This window comes from Protomyctophum parallelum (genome assembly GCF_964188405.1).
Source record: "Protomyctophum parallelum genome assembly, chromosome: 1".
Lineage (NCBI taxonomy): Eukaryota > Metazoa > Chordata > Actinopteri > Myctophiformes > Myctophidae > Protomyctophum > Protomyctophum parallelum.
In genome coordinates, this window is record NC_139697.1 from 40,369,244 (window position 1) to 40,389,278 (window position 20,035).

At 43.4% G+C, this 20,035-nt stretch overlaps 1 protein-coding gene across 1 annotated transcript in view; it reads left to right on the forward strand.

Moving 5' to 3' along the window:
- Positions 1 to 277: 277 nt before the first annotated feature.
- Positions 278 to 20,035, forward strand: part of enpp2l (ectonucleotide pyrophosphatase/phosphodiesterase 2-like) — a 32,313-nt gene continuing 12,555 nt past the window's right edge. The window contains exons 1-18 of the mRNA XM_083786347.1: positions 278 to 428; positions 3,140 to 3,245; positions 4,257 to 4,403; positions 5,413 to 5,538; positions 8,218 to 8,278; positions 9,062 to 9,159; positions 10,338 to 10,417; positions 10,727 to 10,846; positions 11,368 to 11,423; positions 13,319 to 13,384; positions 14,408 to 14,480; positions 14,592 to 14,700; positions 15,689 to 15,814; positions 16,221 to 16,252; positions 16,546 to 16,673; positions 18,881 to 18,959; positions 19,379 to 19,466; positions 19,890 to 20,031. Coding sequence (XP_083642473.1) covers positions 411 to 428; positions 3,140 to 3,245; positions 4,257 to 4,403; positions 5,413 to 5,538; positions 8,218 to 8,278; positions 9,062 to 9,159; positions 10,338 to 10,417; positions 10,727 to 10,846; positions 11,368 to 11,423; positions 13,319 to 13,384; positions 14,408 to 14,480; positions 14,592 to 14,700; positions 15,689 to 15,814; positions 16,221 to 16,252; positions 16,546 to 16,673; positions 18,881 to 18,959; positions 19,379 to 19,466; positions 19,890 to 20,031 — 1,655 coding nt within the window. The 5' untranslated portion in view covers positions 278 to 410. The remainder of the gene's footprint in view (positions 429 to 3,139; positions 3,246 to 4,256; positions 4,404 to 5,412; positions 5,539 to 8,217; positions 8,279 to 9,061; positions 9,160 to 10,337; positions 10,418 to 10,726; positions 10,847 to 11,367; positions 11,424 to 13,318; positions 13,385 to 14,407; positions 14,481 to 14,591; positions 14,701 to 15,688; positions 15,815 to 16,220; positions 16,253 to 16,545; positions 16,674 to 18,880; positions 18,960 to 19,378; positions 19,467 to 19,889; positions 20,032 to 20,035) is intronic.

Genomic DNA, 20,035 nt, shown 5'->3' on the forward strand with positions numbered 1-20,035 from the left:
ATAAGACTATTAAGTGAATGGTTGGACGGTTGGACCGACCTTCACATAGTGAAACGCTGACACTAGTGAGTGTTGTAGCGTCACCCCGACCCCAAGCATTGTACCAGAGAGAGAGCACAGCTGTCAGCCTGTCACCATTAGTCCATCCCCGCTCCAGCCAGCGGCACAAGGCAAACAAGCGCAGAGAGAGAGAGAGTCAGAGAGAGGAGCCAACGGTGACAGGCAGATTGAGCAACAGAGAGAGCGAGTTGAACCCCCCACCCCCTGCGTAGAGAGAGAGGGAGAGGGAGAGTGTGTTGACCCCCTCTGCGTCCTTGCCATTGATTCGGACAGACAGGCAGCGGCTCGGCTCGGCAGATTTATTACTGAGTGGGAATGCAAAAGGCGGATACTCCATAATTTGGAACATCATGCTTCTGGGATTTTTGGTACGGTAAGAGTAAGACTATATCGCGGATGTGTTGTTTATTTTATTTGGGATATTTGTTTTTTTCATGCATTTGATTATGTTTTCGGCAACAATGACTAGTTGCTCCTCGTCAAAAATATTGCACTCTTGCAGAATTGATGCGGCCATATCGAGCTACGAAGCGAGGGAGCTGCACTTTAGTCTCTTTATGAGAACTTTAGAAGACTTTTTCGTTTTGACATTTCACAAGTTATTTTTTTTATCATGTATCAGGGCGTCTAATTGCTCTGGTGTTGTTTCTAGGCTCTGTGCTTCTGTTGACAACGTCAGCCAGCCGGTAGATAGATAGCCTACTATAGATGGCCTACTGTAGGCTATTGATGATTATGATGAATTGCCACTTGTGTCAACAGTGACAGCATGTTTACATGAAGGGGTGTATGTAAACAAAGCTTTACAGTTAATGGTTAGCCCCTGTCCCCTTTAGGCCTACAAACTGCTCCCTCTCTGCCATTGACAGCCATATGCCTCTAATTATTTTTGGCACTAAATTACTGTATGGTGATGATGAATTGCCACTTCTGTCAATATTGACAGATTGTTTACATGAAAGGGTGTAGATAAACAAAGCTCTACAGTTAATGGTTAGTCTCTAATTATTTCTAGACTGTAGTGTACTGCTTTGCATGATTATTAATTATGATCATTATCAGAGAGAATGGAGATACAAATAGTGTAACATATATCATGTAACACATTAGGCTCACAGTAGGCCTACATGCTGTCTTTACCCATAATTATGTCATAGCAAAAATGTGTCTCATTGATTGATCTCATTATTCTGTACTGTACTTATTGGATTATAGTCCAATTTGTTGTATTAATAGTTTAGATTAGAGTAAATAAAATGTCCCTGGTGTGTCCCTGAGTCCCATATTCCTCTTTTGTGAGGTTATTATTAGTATTACTGGTGTTATTGAATCAAGTACCATAACTAATATACAGTAGTTTCAGTTAGAATCAAATTGAATTATTGTGTGGGTCCAGAACTCCAGGTCCAATAACTATATGGGTTTGTTGTACAACCAGCTTCATGGGTTTTGCCCCATCATGTTTACTTCTTTACAAATGCCTTTATGCCTTGCCTTGTATGGAAAGCACTTTGAATTGCCTTTTTATGTTTGAAATGTGGTATACAAATACATTTCCCTTGCCTTGTGATACCTTTAATCCTTGTCACCTACGGATATCCCCAGCATGCGAGCAGTTTGTTGTCAAGTCTTTCTTCCCCAGAATCCAAATGACCCTGGCCTGAGCTGAGTCAGGGAGGGTGATAAAAACAAGCTTACTATTCACATTTTGGTGGGTTATTTACAATACGCAGTGATTCAGTGCAACAATCTGTGAGTCGCAGCAGGGTTTTTCTCAAGGACACTTGGACGGAATGCATGTGGAATGATCTAAATCTCTTCTTGCAGTAACCGTGTAATAGCTAATTGTTTGCCAGCCTGTTAACCTTGAGTGACTGTCTTTGGTGTTATCAAGGTCTATGCTTTGTGTGTCTACTTAGTACAATCAAATCCTATTGATGCTGTAGCTGCTACAGCATCTTGAACCCAGAAAGTTTCAGTTGCTACGGTGTAGCAATGTAAACTTTCTGGGTTCAACTTAAGTCCACTGTGGTGCATCCGTCTTTGTCGAGGGTCTATCTGCGAACACAATTGCCCTGTGTTTGGGGAGCTAAGCCGGGCGGGGAGGATGATATTTTAGTGAAACAGTCACTGACTCTTGAGAAACATATAATAAATGACAAAAAATAAATATTTGTGTCTAGCCATCATATTTGCTGGTCAGATTAGTCTGACTCAATTATTCCCATTCAACACCAACATTTAGCTGTATCTTCCTAATGGAAGACTGCTAGATTCACGGTTATATCATCCTTGAGAAAGGGCGAGAAAAACAATACTGGCACGTATTGAATACTGTATGTATAATATGTATGGTAACCAAATTTTCGGTGTGAGCGAAGCTTTTCTTTGTTGCTCGTTGCATGTTTGTGGGGTCAGGTTGGCTTGGGTTTTGTGCTCTTTGCAGAGTATGGAGAGTCTTAAAAGCCCTGCCAGTCACCCCTAGGCTGTGTGCTGCTCCCTAAACCCAACCAGACCAAAGTTGTTTGAACTTAGCGCTCACTCAGCACTTTCACTATCAGGGGGTTACCACTTGAACCTTATGCTGGACATGTTGGACATATTTTGGCGAATATTCAGAAAAAATAACATTTTTCAAGCTTGCAACACGTCACCGCTTGTAGATCAACTATTTTCAGCTAAAAGATTTGGTGTAAAGAAATGAAGGGGTCAAGCCAGGATCCAAACAAAGTATATGGATTTTATAGGAATGCAGTACTCCATAGTTTTTGATGATTCAGACTTGAGAGTTGCTGTTTCCGTTTGACAACGTGTCTGTGTTGTACCCTCTATGTGTTTTTGTCTATTGTTTTACTTTTAGTATTTTTATTTGTTACTGAGTGTAAACCATTTTGGTTCAACGCTGTTGTTTCTCTATAAATAAAGTGGATGGATATGAATATTCTTTGTTTGTAAAATGATTGGAATGGATGTTGGATGGCACAACTACATCTTCCCATCTCTATCTGGAGTATTCTGCACCACAGAACATGGAGCAGCAGGCTAATTAAAATGGCCATTAATGCTGTGTTGTCCTCAGGTAGTGGTGGTGTTGTCCTGCCTGTTAGGTAGTGACTTCAGCAGAGCATATGTCTTCCAAGCCAGCCGACCTGGAGAAGGAGACAACCAACCAACACAACCCAAGAGTAAGACAGCCATTGATGTGTATTACTGCTTTATGAATCAATGGTTTCATTTAACTGAATTCTATTGACCTGGTTGTTTTCAAATATTGGTGAATATGTTATCTTTACTTTTACTGTAATTTATAGTGTAAAGCCCTTGCCTTGCTTTTCACACCTGATTTTCTTTATTAAACCATAGCAAAGTACCAGTACAAAAAAAGATCATGAACGGAAAGATTGTAGCATTATGATCTATCATCTGATCTTTATCCACGGAGTAGTTAACCCCCGTTGTTTTTTGTTTTTCGCATTCCTAAGCCAATAATCTGATGCATTCATGCAGTCTCCAGTAGGAGACTCAAATGCAGGTCAATTGCCACCGATCATCAAATAATTTCCTAAGGCATGCGACAAAAACAAAAAAAATCTACATGAATTCGAGGCTTCATGGGGTGTGCAATTGATAGAAAATAAGTCATTCATTATTATTAAAAAGGCTATGTTCAGACTGTCAGCCCAAATCAAATTGGCCAGGCTATGTTCAGACTGTCAGCCCAAATCAAATTGGCCTGTCCACATTGGAATCAGATTGGTTTTGAACTTTTGATCAAGTCTGAAAAGCCAAAAAGCACATGGAAACTTGTCAGATTTAAACCACGTGGCTTGAAATTCGAAATTGTGTCTCGGACTCTCGGTCTACTATAGACACATTCAAACTCAAAACCAGTATAAAAATGAGTAATTAGTAATTTCACCCACTTCCTTACACCTGTAAACCTGTGTGAGGGGACAATAAAGATGATGATCCTGACAGCGTACTTGACAACATGTGACATGTTCAGCGACAAGCCAAGCATCACAACACTGATCAACCAATACCGTATATACTGACCCATATATCTTGACGGTGTCTGAATACACAAACCAGTTCTTGCTTGCAAATCACAGAATGGACAGTCGTTCCAAAAGATCGTATTTGACTTGCCTGCGGTCTGAACAAAGCCATAGTTCATTTCCTCTCCACCCCACCAGCTATCAACTTGAGTCCAGTAGGCACCTGTACGGGGAGGTGTTTTGAACTGGAGGAGGCTGACTCTTCCATTTCGTGCAGATGTGACAACCTGTGTAAGACCTACTACAGCTGCTGTGCTGACTTTGACGAGCTCTGCCTCAAAACAGGTCAGTTTATGTCTGCTTCTGTTTCTTTTCTACCTGCTATTACTACTACTATACTACTACACTCTTTCTATTTGCCATTTTCAGATTTATTTTATTTTCTGGCAATTTCTGCACTGTAATTGTATCTGGGTTTTTTTTTGTTACTACTTCTGTTGTATGCATCCTAATGTCATTGTATAATTGTGTTTTCTTTGCTTGATGTTCTGTATAAAGTAAATGTGCTATACAAATAAAACTGCCATGCCTGGCCTTACTACTAGAACGACAACTGCTATTACTAATACTACTACAACGACTACTGCTATACTAGTATTTAAACTACCACTGTTATTCTTACTACTACTGATATTACCACTGCTACTACTACTACAACAACACCACCACCATAATGATATAATTACTGCTAAATAATACATTATTAACAATAATATTAGATTTGTAGAAGTGCATGCCATTCTACGTATCGTTGCAGTCTGGTAGAAACCTTCTCCATCTCCATATTTCAACTTTTTAAATGGTGCAACAGCAATGTCCGTGTACCTGTTTACCTGTATGTGTACCTGTATGTATAAGTGAGCACGAGTATGTGACTTATTTATACCAGTAGGGGGCACCAGAAACAGAGAGAGGGGTATTGCTGTGCCTGCTAATGAGAGAGAGAGAGAGAGGGATGTGGGGGGGGGGGGGGGATTGCACCACTCAGTTCACACGGGTGTGATTTATCTCTATTTTTGAAAACACTTGAATGTGAAAGTGATGTGTCACTTTTTATAAATATTGAGCCGATGAAAAGTAGTAACAAGGGCTTGAGACTAAATGATATAACTACATTGAAACACAGGTTTCTGTTTCCCGTTTTCTGAAGAGTAACAGTTCCAGACATACAAATGATTTCCACCTCACAGCGACGATATAGTTACTGACTGTGGCCTCCTGTTATTCTGTTACACCCGCTTTATTTGGCCCAGTGTGTTGACTGATAACCTGTGGTGCTCTTCCGCTGTGTCAGCGGGGGGGTTTGAGTGCAGTGAGGCCCGCTGCGGGGAGGAGCGGAACGACAACCATGCCTGTCACTGCTCAGAAGACTGCCTGGAAAGAGGCGACTGCTGCACCAACTACAAGTCACTGTGCAAAGGTAGGCCCTCATTTATCAATTGAGTGTAAAATCTGCCTCAAATTCGGCAGTGTAGGTTTTGGAGTACACTCACGTCGGCATGACATTTATGAAGTGATCGCAAACAGCTGATCCATCCTTAATTTAATTCCTAGCAGTGATAAATGTGACGGCTGAAATCAATTTGGCACGCCCTATAAAATCAAGCCTCACCCTCGTTTTTGCAACATTAACAACTGCAATACGACCAAACAACGTATGGAAACCATAGTTACATGATGGAAAAAGCCAATAAAAAAGTTTCGGCATCCTTGCTCCGTCCGTGACAACGTGACCATGCACGTTTATGACAGTCTATTTAGATTGCCTAGTCGCTGCAGTGGCTGGGCTGTCAACTGTCAATTATATGAACTAGTCCTTACCCGTTCTGATATATTTTAACTTGTATAATAGATTTGTGTGTGTGTGTGTGTGGTTTTTTATGAATAAAAACAGCAGTATAACATTAAAGTATTCTTCCAAATGCATGGTAGGGAAACGTTTTCATGGCAAGAGCAAGGACCGCAGCATTTACACTTATTAGCCCACAGAGGCCCATTTGAAAAGTATCAAGGACCCCCAGTTTGACATGCAGCTATATATGGACAGTCGCACAGATCCAATTTGCAGGTGGATTTGCGTCCAAAACGGTCTCAATTGTGAGCTTTGGCTTGAGAGAACTCATGGCTTTTGCAACCTGTGATGTTGTGAGCTTGTAGATTAGCTGTTTTCACCAGAGCGTGCGCTGTAGCCACTTCACGCTGTGTGTGTGTGTGGCTTATGTTCAAGACAGTTATATCTCGTGTTGTGTTTATAGCTGAAAAGTGAAAACGGCCACGCGATGACGCACGCGCACACATACGAACGTGCGCACTCACAGCTTAAGTAGTTTACACACACACATGCTCACAGCGAAAGTAGTCTGCACACACACACACACACAGTACAACCTCCGTTGGCTGGGGGCGGTGTGAAAAAGGGTATAGGTGCGTGGAAGAATGCGCTAGGGTCCTTGAGGCTGTTCTTCGTGGCATGTTGTTTGTTGTATGTAGTAATTGTGTCGATGCGTAAGGGTGTTGGAAATATCCCGATCGCTCGGCCGCTGTCTATTGCGAGCAAAATTGACAGCGGGCGAAACAACTGAAGTTAGGCGGAAAACTCGCGAGCAAAATTGACAGCAGGCGAAACAACTGAAGTTACGCGGAAAACTGTGTCCCAGTATTAATCAGTGACCGTCCCAAAATGCAATTCACTGGTGACACGTGATTTCTGGGGAGAGGAGTTTTGCCGCCCTGTGGCTGCGGGGGGTACTGCACCCGGGTGCGTTTTTAATTCACTAATAAATTAATTAATAATCATTAATGTGTCAAATCGAAAAAAGGGCTCCGTTACGCCCTCCATATTCATATGGTCAATGCCTGTGTGAAAAGTGGGAGCGATTGGTGCAGGCAATGAGGAGATAATGAGGAGATAAAATGTGGTCGGACACACATTCACTCACACACACACTCATTCGGTCAATTATAGTATGATGTGCAGCCTAAACCTTAACATACTGTAGCCTCATGTGGCACTGGTGGTGGTGGGCTGGCTGGTTTAGCCTATGCTTTCCCCACTTGCACGGCACATTTGGCATTCGAGCAACGCGTCAGGTTTATCCTTAAACGAGGAGGAGATTGCACATACCGTAACTCCAGAAAGACATCGGCCTGCTGTAGATTAGGCTGCAGTAGTCTACCCATGTTGGGAGACTGTCACTTGACTCTCCGCAGCTGCAGCCAGCAGTTCACTCTGCACTACTCTCCAACGTCCCGTCGTGATTCCAGCACAAGCAACACAAATCCTCGCGCTCATGCAAAACACTGTTTAAATGGCTTAAGCATCTAACTTGCAAGATTGTTTTTAATTGTTGCACGCTACAGAAACAGGAGATGGGCTCGGCAATGGCTCGGCAAGGCTACTTACTTTTTACAAAGCCTACGACAGCTCCCGACCTGACGTGACTTTTGTCCTGGCGCACGTTCAAGTTCAAGGTTTTGCGGAAATAATAAATGCCGATTGCGGTGATTCCTGTATACACCCATATTTGGGCGTACGTCGCGTTGATAAATGAGGGCCGTAGGCTAGATAAAGCTGAATAAATATGACTGCGTCGCATTGCAATAAGGCTAATATATGTACCGATATAGTAAGTAAAGTGAACTCTTAAAGTAAAGCAAAGTGAACTCTTAAACCCTGTGACTGAGGTCCCCCAGGGGTCTATACTTGGCCCTCTCATGAGACTAGGACACTACAGGGTTCATGTAGTTAAAGGAAAAAAGAAAATCACTATAGGGGTAAAAAGCATAACAAAGCACACTACAATGGGATCAGATGGATAGATAGATAGACAGAAAGGTATGCCCAGTCACGTGACACTGTATGACATCAAAGTCTATGTGGTAAGCACCTTAACCACTCGGCAAACGGCGCCCCCCAGTATATAGACTTCAGTCCCAGCTAGGAGAAAGGGAAAAATTAAAATGAGGCAAGATTGAGACTATGTTCTATGACTATGTGCTCTGAAGACACATTCTCAATTGCTGTACCGTCAATGGGGTGCAGCTAGGTGTTGTTTTAACTTTCTACGGTGTTTTCTCTACCATCTCTATTGGGCGTCAGGTGACAGTTCATGGTTGCAGGGAGACTGTGAGGAGATCAAGAGTGCTGAATGCCCTGCAGGGTGAGTTTAAATGCACGCCCTTCAACTACATTTACTTCACACACTTTATGAGTACATGTTGGACGGTTGGACCAATACCATGCATTTAGCGTGACCTTTTCTGCCGACCTCGAACCTTTGTGTACACACACCACCAAGGGAGCTGCTCAGAGGGCAACAAGTAGACGACTGTGGTTGAGCTGTACGTGTGGCAGCTCCCATGTGTGAACGTATGAGTGTGATGATGCAAGGCCATGTGTAGAGTTGAGTGTGTGTGCTCGGTCAACTTTCCCTGGGTACATTGAAAGTCAAAACATGAGCCGCTTTCAGACGTGCACTGTATTATGAAAGTTTTCCAGAGTTCAAACTGAGGGGCTGTATGTATGTGCGCAACATTCTGCATCAATGAAAAGTATTAAAGCACTGTTTTAAATATATAAGTTTTCTTCAATTCCTGGAAAAACATTTTGGAGTTAGGTGGTTTCTCCCCGACATCAGAGATACTATAGTAATACATTTGAATAATAATAAATAATATTAATCATCAGAAACTGACATTCTCCTGTTGCATGTGTGAACGGCCAACACCGGATAGTGTCCTGACCTGATTCCCTGGACATTTTCCAGGCATTTATATATGATAAAGTGGCTATACTGTGTCATTTTTACCCTGTTGAAATTTGGTCCACTGGTGAAGAATAACTTGTGAAAGCATATCTGGCATTCTAGTGTATTCTTTAACATGTTTTCACGGGAATGCAAGCGGGTGTATTTGTGAATTTGTTCTTATTGTCATTTTACCAGATTTATCCGCCCTCCCCTCATCATGCTGTCAGTGGATGGGTTCAGAAACGGCTACCTGAAGAAAGGCAAATCTGTCATTCCTAACATAATGAAACTCAGTGAGTCCTACTATTACATCCTAATTCACTGTCATTAATGTATACTTTGTATATATATAGTATTACAAGTATAGGCATTGTAATTGTCGCATGTCCTCCTAATAGGCATTGTAATTGTCGCATGTCCTCCCAATTCCAACACAGAAACCACTATACAAAAAAATATGTTTTTGTCCACGACACAAGCATGCAACTAAATGCAGAAAATAGTTGTGAAAATAACAGAAATATTTCAAGCATCACCTACATTGAGTGGTACAAATTATACTAACTGTCACAGAAAATATGACTCCATATGACTCCAGAACTACTCTGCCAGGGCTGGGAGGTACACTTCTGGCACATGGAGGGACTAGGCTCTGTGGGTTGTCTCCTGTCCGGGCCCCTCCTACATCTCACCAGGTCCACTCCTGCTCTCACCAGGAGTAGAGCGAGGACCTGTGCGTTGCACCAGAGTCCCAGCACCAGACAGTTCATTCAGGAGTGGTGGGCAATGGTTCCGCAGGGTCATGGTGCTGCGGTTCCGCTTGCTGCTTGCATGGCCCTCCCAAAGGCCTCACCAAGGGTTGTTGGGCTTCCTCATCACGGAGGACACAGGCTGGGGCGCTAACCCATACTGCTCACCTGGGTGCCGTCTACATTCCAGCTGTCACCCGTCTCTGCGGTGGTCACCAGACTATACCTGGTTGTCACATAGTCTATTCCTATGAGTCACTATAAATAGAAGAACTATAACTAAAAACCTGGGACGTATCCTCAGTGATGTATCCTGAGGTCAACGGGGTTTCGGGTCTCTCAACATCATACCCCTCACTCAGGCGACCCAGCCGGGAGTGATCAAGTCCCGACTTACGTCCCAGTAGCTACCCTCAATCAGTCCCACTAGGGAAAAACCAGGGGCACACAATCCGTTGGAACTACTCCAGAACTACTCTGCCAGGGCTGGGAGGTACACTTCTGGCACATGGAGGGACTAGGCTCTGTGGGTTGTCTCCTGTCCGGGCCCCTCCTACGTCTCACCAGGTCCACTCCTGCTCTCACCAGGAGTAGAGCGAGGACCTGTGCGTTGCACCAGAGTCCCAGCACCAGACAGTTCATTCAGGAGTGGTGGTGAACTGCTTTCAGTTAAATTAACATAAACATTGTGCCTGAGAATAACATACTTTCTCTACGTGTAGGATCATGTGGCACATCGGCACCATACATGCGGCCGGTCTATCCTACCAAGACCTTCCCCAACCTGTACACACTAGCCACAGTAAGTCATGAAATTGTTATTTAAAATTCAATTACCGGTACATACATTGTAATTTGTTGTAATTGCGACGGTAGGTCCCAGATTACTTGGAAAACCTGTTCCGCCCGTCACGCCACCATATATGGCCATCAGTCCGTTTCGCCTCGCGGCACCTCACACACCATGTGAAGGACCGAGAAGTCTGGCGTAGCATTGTGGAATCCATGATCTTGACCGCGGTCGAAGAATGATGATGATGACAAGCTTTACTACAAATACATACAACTACAAGAACCAGTAACCTCTCTGTTTGCTGTACTGTTTGTGTAGGGTCTTTACCCAGAGTCTCACGGTATCGTGGGAAACACCATGTACGACCCGGTGTTTGATGCCACATTCACCCTGAGAAGCAGAGAGAAACTGAAGCACCGCTGGTGGTACGGACAGCCTGTGAGTATTTCCATTAAGCGTGTAACCGTAAACTAATCACATCATATATCGTGATTATGATAATACAGGAAATGGGTGAACTGAATCATGATGTGATGAATTGCACTATTAAAATAAGAAAGTGCCTCTTGATTATTCGATGAATCGAAAAAGTGATACATAGAATACTATCTCTAAGAAAATAATTGAACGTTGCAGCCCTAATTTCCATGTAATGCACTGGTGTGTGACTTAATAATCGCTGGTTTGAAGCCCATAATTGGCTGGCAAACTGCACAGTAAGTGGGAGAGGTTGATGGTTCCTTGGGCAAGGCATGGATCCCCAGTTAGCAAATGTGGGGTCCATGAACTGAATGAGTGAACCAAGCAAGCAAGCCCTCTAACCCCCCTCCCTCAACTACTACAGCCGAAGTAGTACACCGCAAAACACAGGGATGCCTATAGTGGCAGAATATTTTTCGTTGAAAACACAATTGTATTTTATTTTGTATTTAAATCTTGTCCATTTCTATTTGCTTTAGATCTGGATCACAGCAGAGAAACAAGGAGTGAAAGCAGGCACCTTCTTCTGGCCTATGTAAGTCAGAAACGGAATGTGTGTGTGTGTGTGTGTGTGTGTGTGTGTGTGTGTGTGTTTGTGCATGCATATCTGTGATTGTGAATATTGTAATATTGTGGTGGCACAATGTCCTTAATGGCCGTAGACAGTATACATACCTATTGCACATGCTACAAAGAGAGAGACTACTGCAGTGCTAACACACTTCAAAGGTCCTAATTGTAGGGATGCACATGCAGATTAGGCACACATGCGGAAACAACGGTCGGACATGCGGTCGAACATGTGCTGCTCCCGTGCTTGCGGTTAGGTTTAGGTTAGGGTTTGAGGTAGGTTGTCGGTCTAATGACAGTCGGACCAATAGTATGTCTAAACTAAAGCCTGTACTCCTACTTGTATGCTTAGTTCCAAACCTGAATAATTGTACTGGATTTTACATAGACAATTATGGGAAATTCTGTCCCAGTGTGAACACAAGTTAACAGCATACCGTAGTACAGTACAGGGATAAAAATACAAACACAGTAGAGATGAACTGGTAAATAATATTGCACAGGAATAGGGCCATTGTAATGTTAAGTCTTAGAAAGTCATTCCTTGGTGATTTGTGTTTCTAGTACATCATAAAGTATGACCTAACAAGCACGAGGGCGACAGGGGCGGCCAAACACAATCGCGCACGCACACACACACACACACACACACACACACACACACACACGCGCACACACAATTAAACAACAGTGGCTATTGAGGGCTCAAAGCATAGCAGCCGAAGCGCCATGTTGTTTGTTTAGTGAGCGGTGGTGATTTGCATACCCTCGTGTCAACCACAGCTGTCATCTTGTTGTAATAAACAATACATATATACATAAAAATCCCTGGATATCTAAAAATGTCTCTGGATCTCAGCTGTTGGTTGGATAATGGATATACTATACAGGTTTAATTTAATACAGCAAAGATTACTATATTCATTTAATAAATGCAACGCAAATGTCCGAACTACAAGAAAGATGAAGGTGCATCATTGTATAGCCTATGCTGCCTTAAAAATTAAAATTAAAAATTGTTTAATCAAGAAAGCTGCTTTTGTGTATTTTCTACTTGGCTGTGTATGCTGTTCATGCTTTGAAGTCCGATAATACACACTGACAAAAAATAATAATGATTAATTATTAAAATTATGACGTCATGAACGGGGCCTCCCGATCCTTAAGGCCGCCCTTGCCAGTGCGCACCGTAACTGGTGCAAATAACTTTTCATTGACATTGTCAACCAGATGTCAATTATTAACATACTCACACAGTTATGTTCTATTTATTAAGATAAGTCCTGGATTGTAGCATAATGTGCTACATCAGAGGTGCCCACACTTTTTTGACTTGAGAGCTACTTTCAAAATGACAAGCTCAACTAGATCTACCCACCCAAAAAATATTATCCAATTGCTGAAAATAGTTAAACAATGTCCCTGAGTGGGCTTTGGAAATAGTGGCGATGGCGTTACATACAGTATAAGACTAATGCACTTGGAATTGGAAATACAGAGGGAACATTTTGAATTGGTAGGGTTTTCTTGCATATAACTTTGAAATGCTACTGACGTTTGTGATACAATACTTACAAAGTATTGCGTTGTAGGTTTGAGCAGATGCAGAGTTGCAGATTATTTATTTATTTTTACATTTAAATAATATATTTTTAGGGCATGTCATGTTGATCTACCTGCACAGCCTCTGTGATCTACTGGTAGATCACAATCTACCTTTTGGGCACCCCTGTGCTACATAATAGTTGGGAAGAGTAATATACAACCATTCAGCAGTCCAGTTTTAAAACTATATCCCTAGTTTCAGTTAGTGGATCTCAATAAACCACACCAGGCTGTTAACTCTCTTTCTGTTGCTAGGGTGATTCCCTTGGAGAGGAGGATTTTGACCATTCTCCACTGGCTCCATCTTCCCGACGACGAGAGGTACGACCCCAGGGTTTTGTTCAACAGTCAAGGACGGTCATTTCGGACAAATTATAACGTTTTCTTTATAAAGAGTCTTATTCAAGTCAAGCTCAAAACACTATTTGTGCATTGAATGGTACTGTAGACTAGAGTATGACACTGCTCAATCTGAGGGAACCGGCTGATGTTTTGTTCAATAGGCTGATGTAAGTGATGGTATCTGACTTGTTGTGTGTAGTTAGAAAAGTGTCAGTCAGACTCAATACTGATAAAATTTGAAAGTTTGTAGAGTTTATGGTCAGCAAAGAGACCACCAGCTGTTTCTGTGACCCCTGTCTTTTGTTAACCAAAATGTCATTGGAACACAACAGGAAGGGGTAGGTATGAGTAGTGTGGTTGTACAAAGATCAAACCCTCCCATTGGACAATGGCCAAGAGCTTTTATTCAGAACAAAACTTGTCGATACAAAGTAACACAGGCTCCTGCTGGGTAGCTACTGACGGCCATAACTGAAAGGCCAGTCCCTAACTAGGCCAGACTACTATTCGGTTACCGGTCAGAACGTAAACACTGCTTGAAAAATGTGCTGCCTCCCAGCTCTGCCCTTCTGTGCTGGCGAGGGGTCTCCCAAACTCTCTGGCTGACACGAACCAACTAAGGGTAACAAATTGACCCTATTATTGTTCTGTACCTCTGGAGCTCAGCTATGTTCACACTGGCACCCCAAATCAGAGTTCTGGCCTAGCATCCAGAATTCAGGTTGGAATCTGATTGGTTTTATCAAGTCTGAACAGTAAAAACCCACATGGAAAACGTATTTCTGCAAAACAGATTTGAACCTTGTTCTGCTTAAAACCAACCCGACTACAATCTGGATATAGAGGATTCGGACAGCCGATTGTGCACAGGGAAATCGGACCCATCTGACCATTTCGGATGCTGGGTTAAGTGGCCAGGTGGGTAGGAAGCACTGACTTGACTTCACTTTATTCCCCGATGAGCAGTACTTTTCTTTTTTTTTTTCACGTTTCCCTCTCCAGGCCTTACGTTTATGCTGTCCACTCAGAACAGCCTGATACGTTTGGACATCGACTGGGACCATTCAGCAATGAGGTAGGTTTGTGTTTGTGGGTGCGTGTGTGCATATGCCATAGACTTCAAGAGAGTTGGACAGCAGCAGTTGGCTCACGTGTACGTATGTGTATGTTGCTGTCCTTGTCCTAGCTGGATAACCCACTGAGGGAGATAGACAACGTCATTGGACAGCTGATGAACGGCCTGAAGCAGCTGAACCTCCATCGCTGTGTAAACGTCATCGTCGTTGGAGACCACGGTGGGGTTCCTACACAGCTGTTAAAGCAGTTCTTCAACGTGTTTCAGGCCAAGGACCCCTGAGAGAGAGATGAAACAGGGACGGCCACAGACCATGTGAGCGGAGCGGGGGGAAATGCCGCTCCTCGCTCCAGGGGATGTTGTCACGCTTGCTATCCGCTCATGTTGAACATCCCCCCCACCCTCCTGCTCCCCAGCAATCCCCCGCTCACCTTGATTTGCGCACCGGTCGCTCCACGCTCCGCACAGAACCGTCCAGCAGCAAAACATTTGTAAAAAAAAATTGCGAGTGTCCTTGCTCCAAGTTCCGCTCCTACCTTTTTATAAACCGCTCCCCGCTATGTTAAAATTTGTCCCACTCCACCCATCTTCTGCTCAGACACATGCTCTGGACGCCCACTACATTATTGTTATAAAATTGTGTTGCAGATACAGCCTTTTCTTTTTTTTTTTTTTAAGATATTTTTCTGCGGCTTACGTCTTTTATTGATTTTTTAAGGGACAGATAGTAGGCTGACAGGAAACGGGAGAGAGATGGGGGGATGACATGCGGTAAAGGCCGTGTCGGGTTCGGGAGTCGAACCCGCGGCACACCGCGACTGGATCACCAGTCCGGTGCCCAGACCGTTACGCTACGGCCTGGGCCAGATACAGCCTTTTCATAGACTTGTTTGGCAGCACTCGTATTTGTGTTTGTTAACACATGATCTTTGAATCTTTTCTATTAATATGTTGGATTCATGTTAATGTGTATTTGCACTTTTGTGAGTGATCATGGTTAAAAAGAAGTTCCTATCACACAAAGATTTGCCTTGCCTAAATATCTATTTTCAACATTTTGCTAGTTGTTTGCAACCTAGCCACAAAACGCCTACCACAATATGTTTCAACATTCTCCAAATATATGTATTTATTTTCTGCCCATGCCCAAAATTGGGACACACCAAGTGTGGTGGATTTCATGGCTTGTGCCTTGTTGTGTCTCCCAGGCATGGAGGAGGCAGGCTGCGACATGACTCAGTTCCTCAGCAGCTATCCGCTCAACCTGGACGAGATCAGGCTGTTCCCTGGGTCCCTGGGCCGGATACGACCACAGGACCCCAGCTCAACCACATGTAAGCCTGCTGCGGTGGCCTCTGTTTGTGGACGCACAGTCAGCATCTGATGCTCTGCTGACACTTTGATTTGAACTATATATGTACACAGTAAAACTCCTCAGTGTTTCTATTCTTTATATGCTTTAAGAGCTAAATGTGACAGGGTTTCACACTGTGCAGTAGGCAGATTGTCGGCTCTAAATTTGTAAAACAAAACAATGTAGCAGCGTCTCTTGAACATCCTTCCTCTTGAATAAGTAGTGCTTATGGGTATCATTTAAAATCTGCCAGAGAGCAGGCCTTGGTGCTATTGTTGCTGACTGCAGTCATTTTAATTGCTGACTATGTTCTATCAGCTATCAGCATTTTTAAGAAACAGGATCTCACAATAATATTAACATAATATTATGTTTCCCTTTTCCAGATGACCCAAAAATAGTGGTTGCCAACCTTACTGTAAGTTTGCAAGATAAACATGAATGCGTGTGCAGACTGTACACACACACACACACACACACACACACACACACACACACACACACACACACACACACACACACACACTACTACTACTTACATTACATGCACACAATGTTATACAGTTTTGTTTGGTCAGAGCTGTGTGTGTATGTGTGTGTGTGTGTGTGTGTGTGTGTGTGTGTGTGTGTGTGTGTGTGTGTGTGTGTGTGCGTGTGTGTGACTGCGTGGCCAGCTCATTTACCCCCTACTGTCTGCTGCTGTCGCTTCAGTGTAAGTTGCCGACGCAGCACTTCAAGCCCTATCTGAAACAGCACCTGCCCAAGAGACTCCACTACGCCAACAACCGCAGGATAGAGGATGTGCACCTGCTCATGGACAGGAAGTGGCACATCGCCAAGTAATTTGTGCTATTTACATACATTTTCATTCCCTTACATACAGTACATGAATTATGAATTACCAAGCAGCCCTCTATTTAACCTCTTAAAGGAAAATATAGCCTAGGGTTAAAAAAAGAACATGAAAACCTTTCACCCATTACAAGCAGGAATTATTGTGTGAAGAGAGAGGGTGAGTGGAAATGGTTAAACAACACTTGGTCGTTTTGTAGCTTTGTTGAAGCCAGCTCAACTTGGATTGGAGCATCAGAGATTTTGTAGCAGCTACAAACATCGGGCCTCACTTTGTATCTTCATGTCACTGTCTAGCTTCAATTGAATGGTAGTCTGTAGCTTTGTAGCAGCCAGTGTGTACACAGTGTGAGTTTCATGTTCTACCCGGGATTTTGATACTTTTGTGTGCCGCTGTTGTATGATCAATAGTCCAGTAGCCTGACCTAAGCAGAGACATTTCTGGTCTAGAGGGGCGGGTCGCGCCTCAGAAATGCGCGCACCCTGATTGGATCTCATCGATCTGTCCGTCACCCCCGGCCCCTCCTCTCCCCCCTAGTGCAGCGCTACGTCACATCATTTAGAGCGACGCCCACCCGGAAGGGTTGACTCCCACTTTTAGACTGGTTCAGCCCACGGCTTTTTCCAGGCTTTCATCTTTCGCGCAGACGAAATGAAAGCCTGGGTATCGAGGCTAATAGTCCAGTGGCCGAGCCAGATTTTGGTACCACCTAAAGTGACCGTCAAAATAATAGTATTTTTGTATTCCCATTTGGGCAAGTGGCTATGGTCGAATTTAGGCCAAGGACTGTTTTTCATGCAAAACTAATGCTTGGAATGGATTCAGAAACATGAAAACCTCCTAGTCACATGCTACTTAAAGCATAATGAAATTAATTTAATTTTGCCTTATATAGGTTAACAGATTACACTAACCTTTGAAAAGCCACTGCGCCAACTTGATCTGCTTTAACCCATTCTGTCCGGGCACCCATTTTGGTGTTAGCATCATGTTATGCTTTATCTATTGAAAAATAGCAGATCTACAAGCTCATATCGCGCCACCGAGTGGCGCGATACGAGCTTGTAGGTCTGCCATTTTTGAAAAATCGAAGAACGACTGACATTTTTAGAATCTGATCTCAGGTCAGAATGGGTTCATCAGACCAGTGTGTGTCCGGCGGAAACCTCGTATGAATCTGATCTCAGGTCAGAATGGGTTAAAAGGGTGTAATCGCTTGTCGTAGTGTTGAAAAGTATTCCAAAGTGGCGATCACAATAGAGGGGAGGAACGCCCGCGCTGCGCGGCACCGCCTCCATTGTAATGCATTGGGCCTCAATTTCCCATATGGTATGGTCACATATACCGTAATTTCCGGACTTTTACCCATGATTTGAACCCTGCGGCTTATACAACGGTGCGGCTAATCTATGGATTTTTACAGCGAACGCAGAGCCATCTAAGGCTCTGAGCTAACGTAACGGCCACTAGGGGGCCACCTGCGGCTTATATATATATAAATTTGGCTGGTGCGGCTTATATTCAGGTGTGCCTTATAGTCCGGAAATTACGGTAACTAACATTAAGCTACCGAATTGGATGATGTATCATACCAAAATATAAACTAGAGACATGTAGGAATAAAATTAAGTAAACAAGAATTGATTGAATCAATTAATTACCAGCTGCATTATTATTATCTGCGGGGGTCCGCTATAACTGCCTCTGTCAGTTTCAGCGCAGTAGTTTACACACACAGAAACAGCGCCTTGCGGTTTAGCCAATGAGAAAGCCAACTGGATTAGCACAGCTACGTCAGCCAATGAGAAAACCAGCTGGACTAGACTACTAGAGGACTAGCTTGGACATCGATGATAGACTTAGCTTGCTATCGCAATGGCAGCTGGTAAAAAGTGGTACCAATTTGTGAAAATATCAGTGTTGGTCCCTGCACTACAAGTAGGTAATTAATTTACGAAAAAACACAAAAGTTAGAATGTGGCGATAAGAGTGTTATGCCCGACAGCAACGACAGGAGCATTTGGTTATTTGAGGCTTCACATCCTTTTGAGCAGTGCCCTGTTTCACACTGATACCAATCTGCCTTGCTCGTGTGTACTTCAACACCAGTTAAGTGGTTCATAGAAGTGTTTGTTTTGTATAATATAAGCCCATACCATGTAAGAATTAAGTAATGTATTTGATCTGTTTCAGAATACTGCCAGAGAAGAGGAGAACAGGGTGTGGTTTCTCTGGTGACCACGGGTTTGATAACAAGATCAACAGCATGAAGGTATTCTATTATTTTCTGTTCTCTATCTGTTCTCTATCCAAACTCCAAAATGTTCATTTTTCAGAAAAAGAAAAATATATTCTTTTCAGTAAATGAAGAAAACAAAGCAATACAGCCTCATCAAAGTTGGTGTTGTGACTTTATATTTTGCCATTTACTGTACTTGCATGAGAGGGGGAGAGGTGGTGGAGTTAGCTGTTTTAATTTAGCTGACAGTTTGACGGTCCAATGGAGTTAAGAGGTTTTGCCAGAAGCGCTACTTTTCATTGTTTCAATATTTTCGAAACAACAACATAAAGGGTGTTCAATATTACTGATTTCTGGGGAAAAAATGGAGTTAGGTGGTTAGGCGGACAGTATATACTGTGTATAATCTTAATTAGTTATTCATGACGTGTCTTCACCTTTCCCTCTCGCAGACAATCTTCATGGGCCATGGGCCATCCTTCAAGTTCCAGAATCAAGTACCAGCCTTTGAAAACATAGAATTATACAACGTCATGTGTGGTGAGTATGTTCAAAATGACTGAGCTGCTGTCTTTTCCTCTAATGCTCAAGTCATGGAGTCACCCACTCAGGTCCCTGACTCTGGTCACCACCCCCTCAGAAGCTACACCTCCTGTGTTTCTCCTGTGTAAATGAATAGAATCTGTCTGTCAGAGCTTAGAAGAGGAGAAAAACGAGCAGTCTGAATATGCAGTTTACCGGGTGCACGGCTCATGAGCATTCACAGTAATAAAGAAATAGCCAGCACACGGATGCGTTTCGGTGTCAAACCTTCATCAGCGTGTATCATACACACTGATGAAGGCTTGGCGGCCGCCGAAACGCGTCCGTGTTGGTTTGTCTGATTGTCCGTGCTGCATGATGAATTAAAAGTACCAGAAGGAGTGCTGGCTATTTCTTTATTTCTTTATTACTGTCTGTCAGATTTGTTAGGCCTAAAACCAGCCCCTAACAACGGGACGTATGGCAGTCTCAACGACATGCTGAAGGAGCCACCGCACCAGCCCACCATGCCGGAGGAGGTCACGGCGCCGTCACCTGCGTCTGGTGCCGAGGCCAGCTTTGACCTG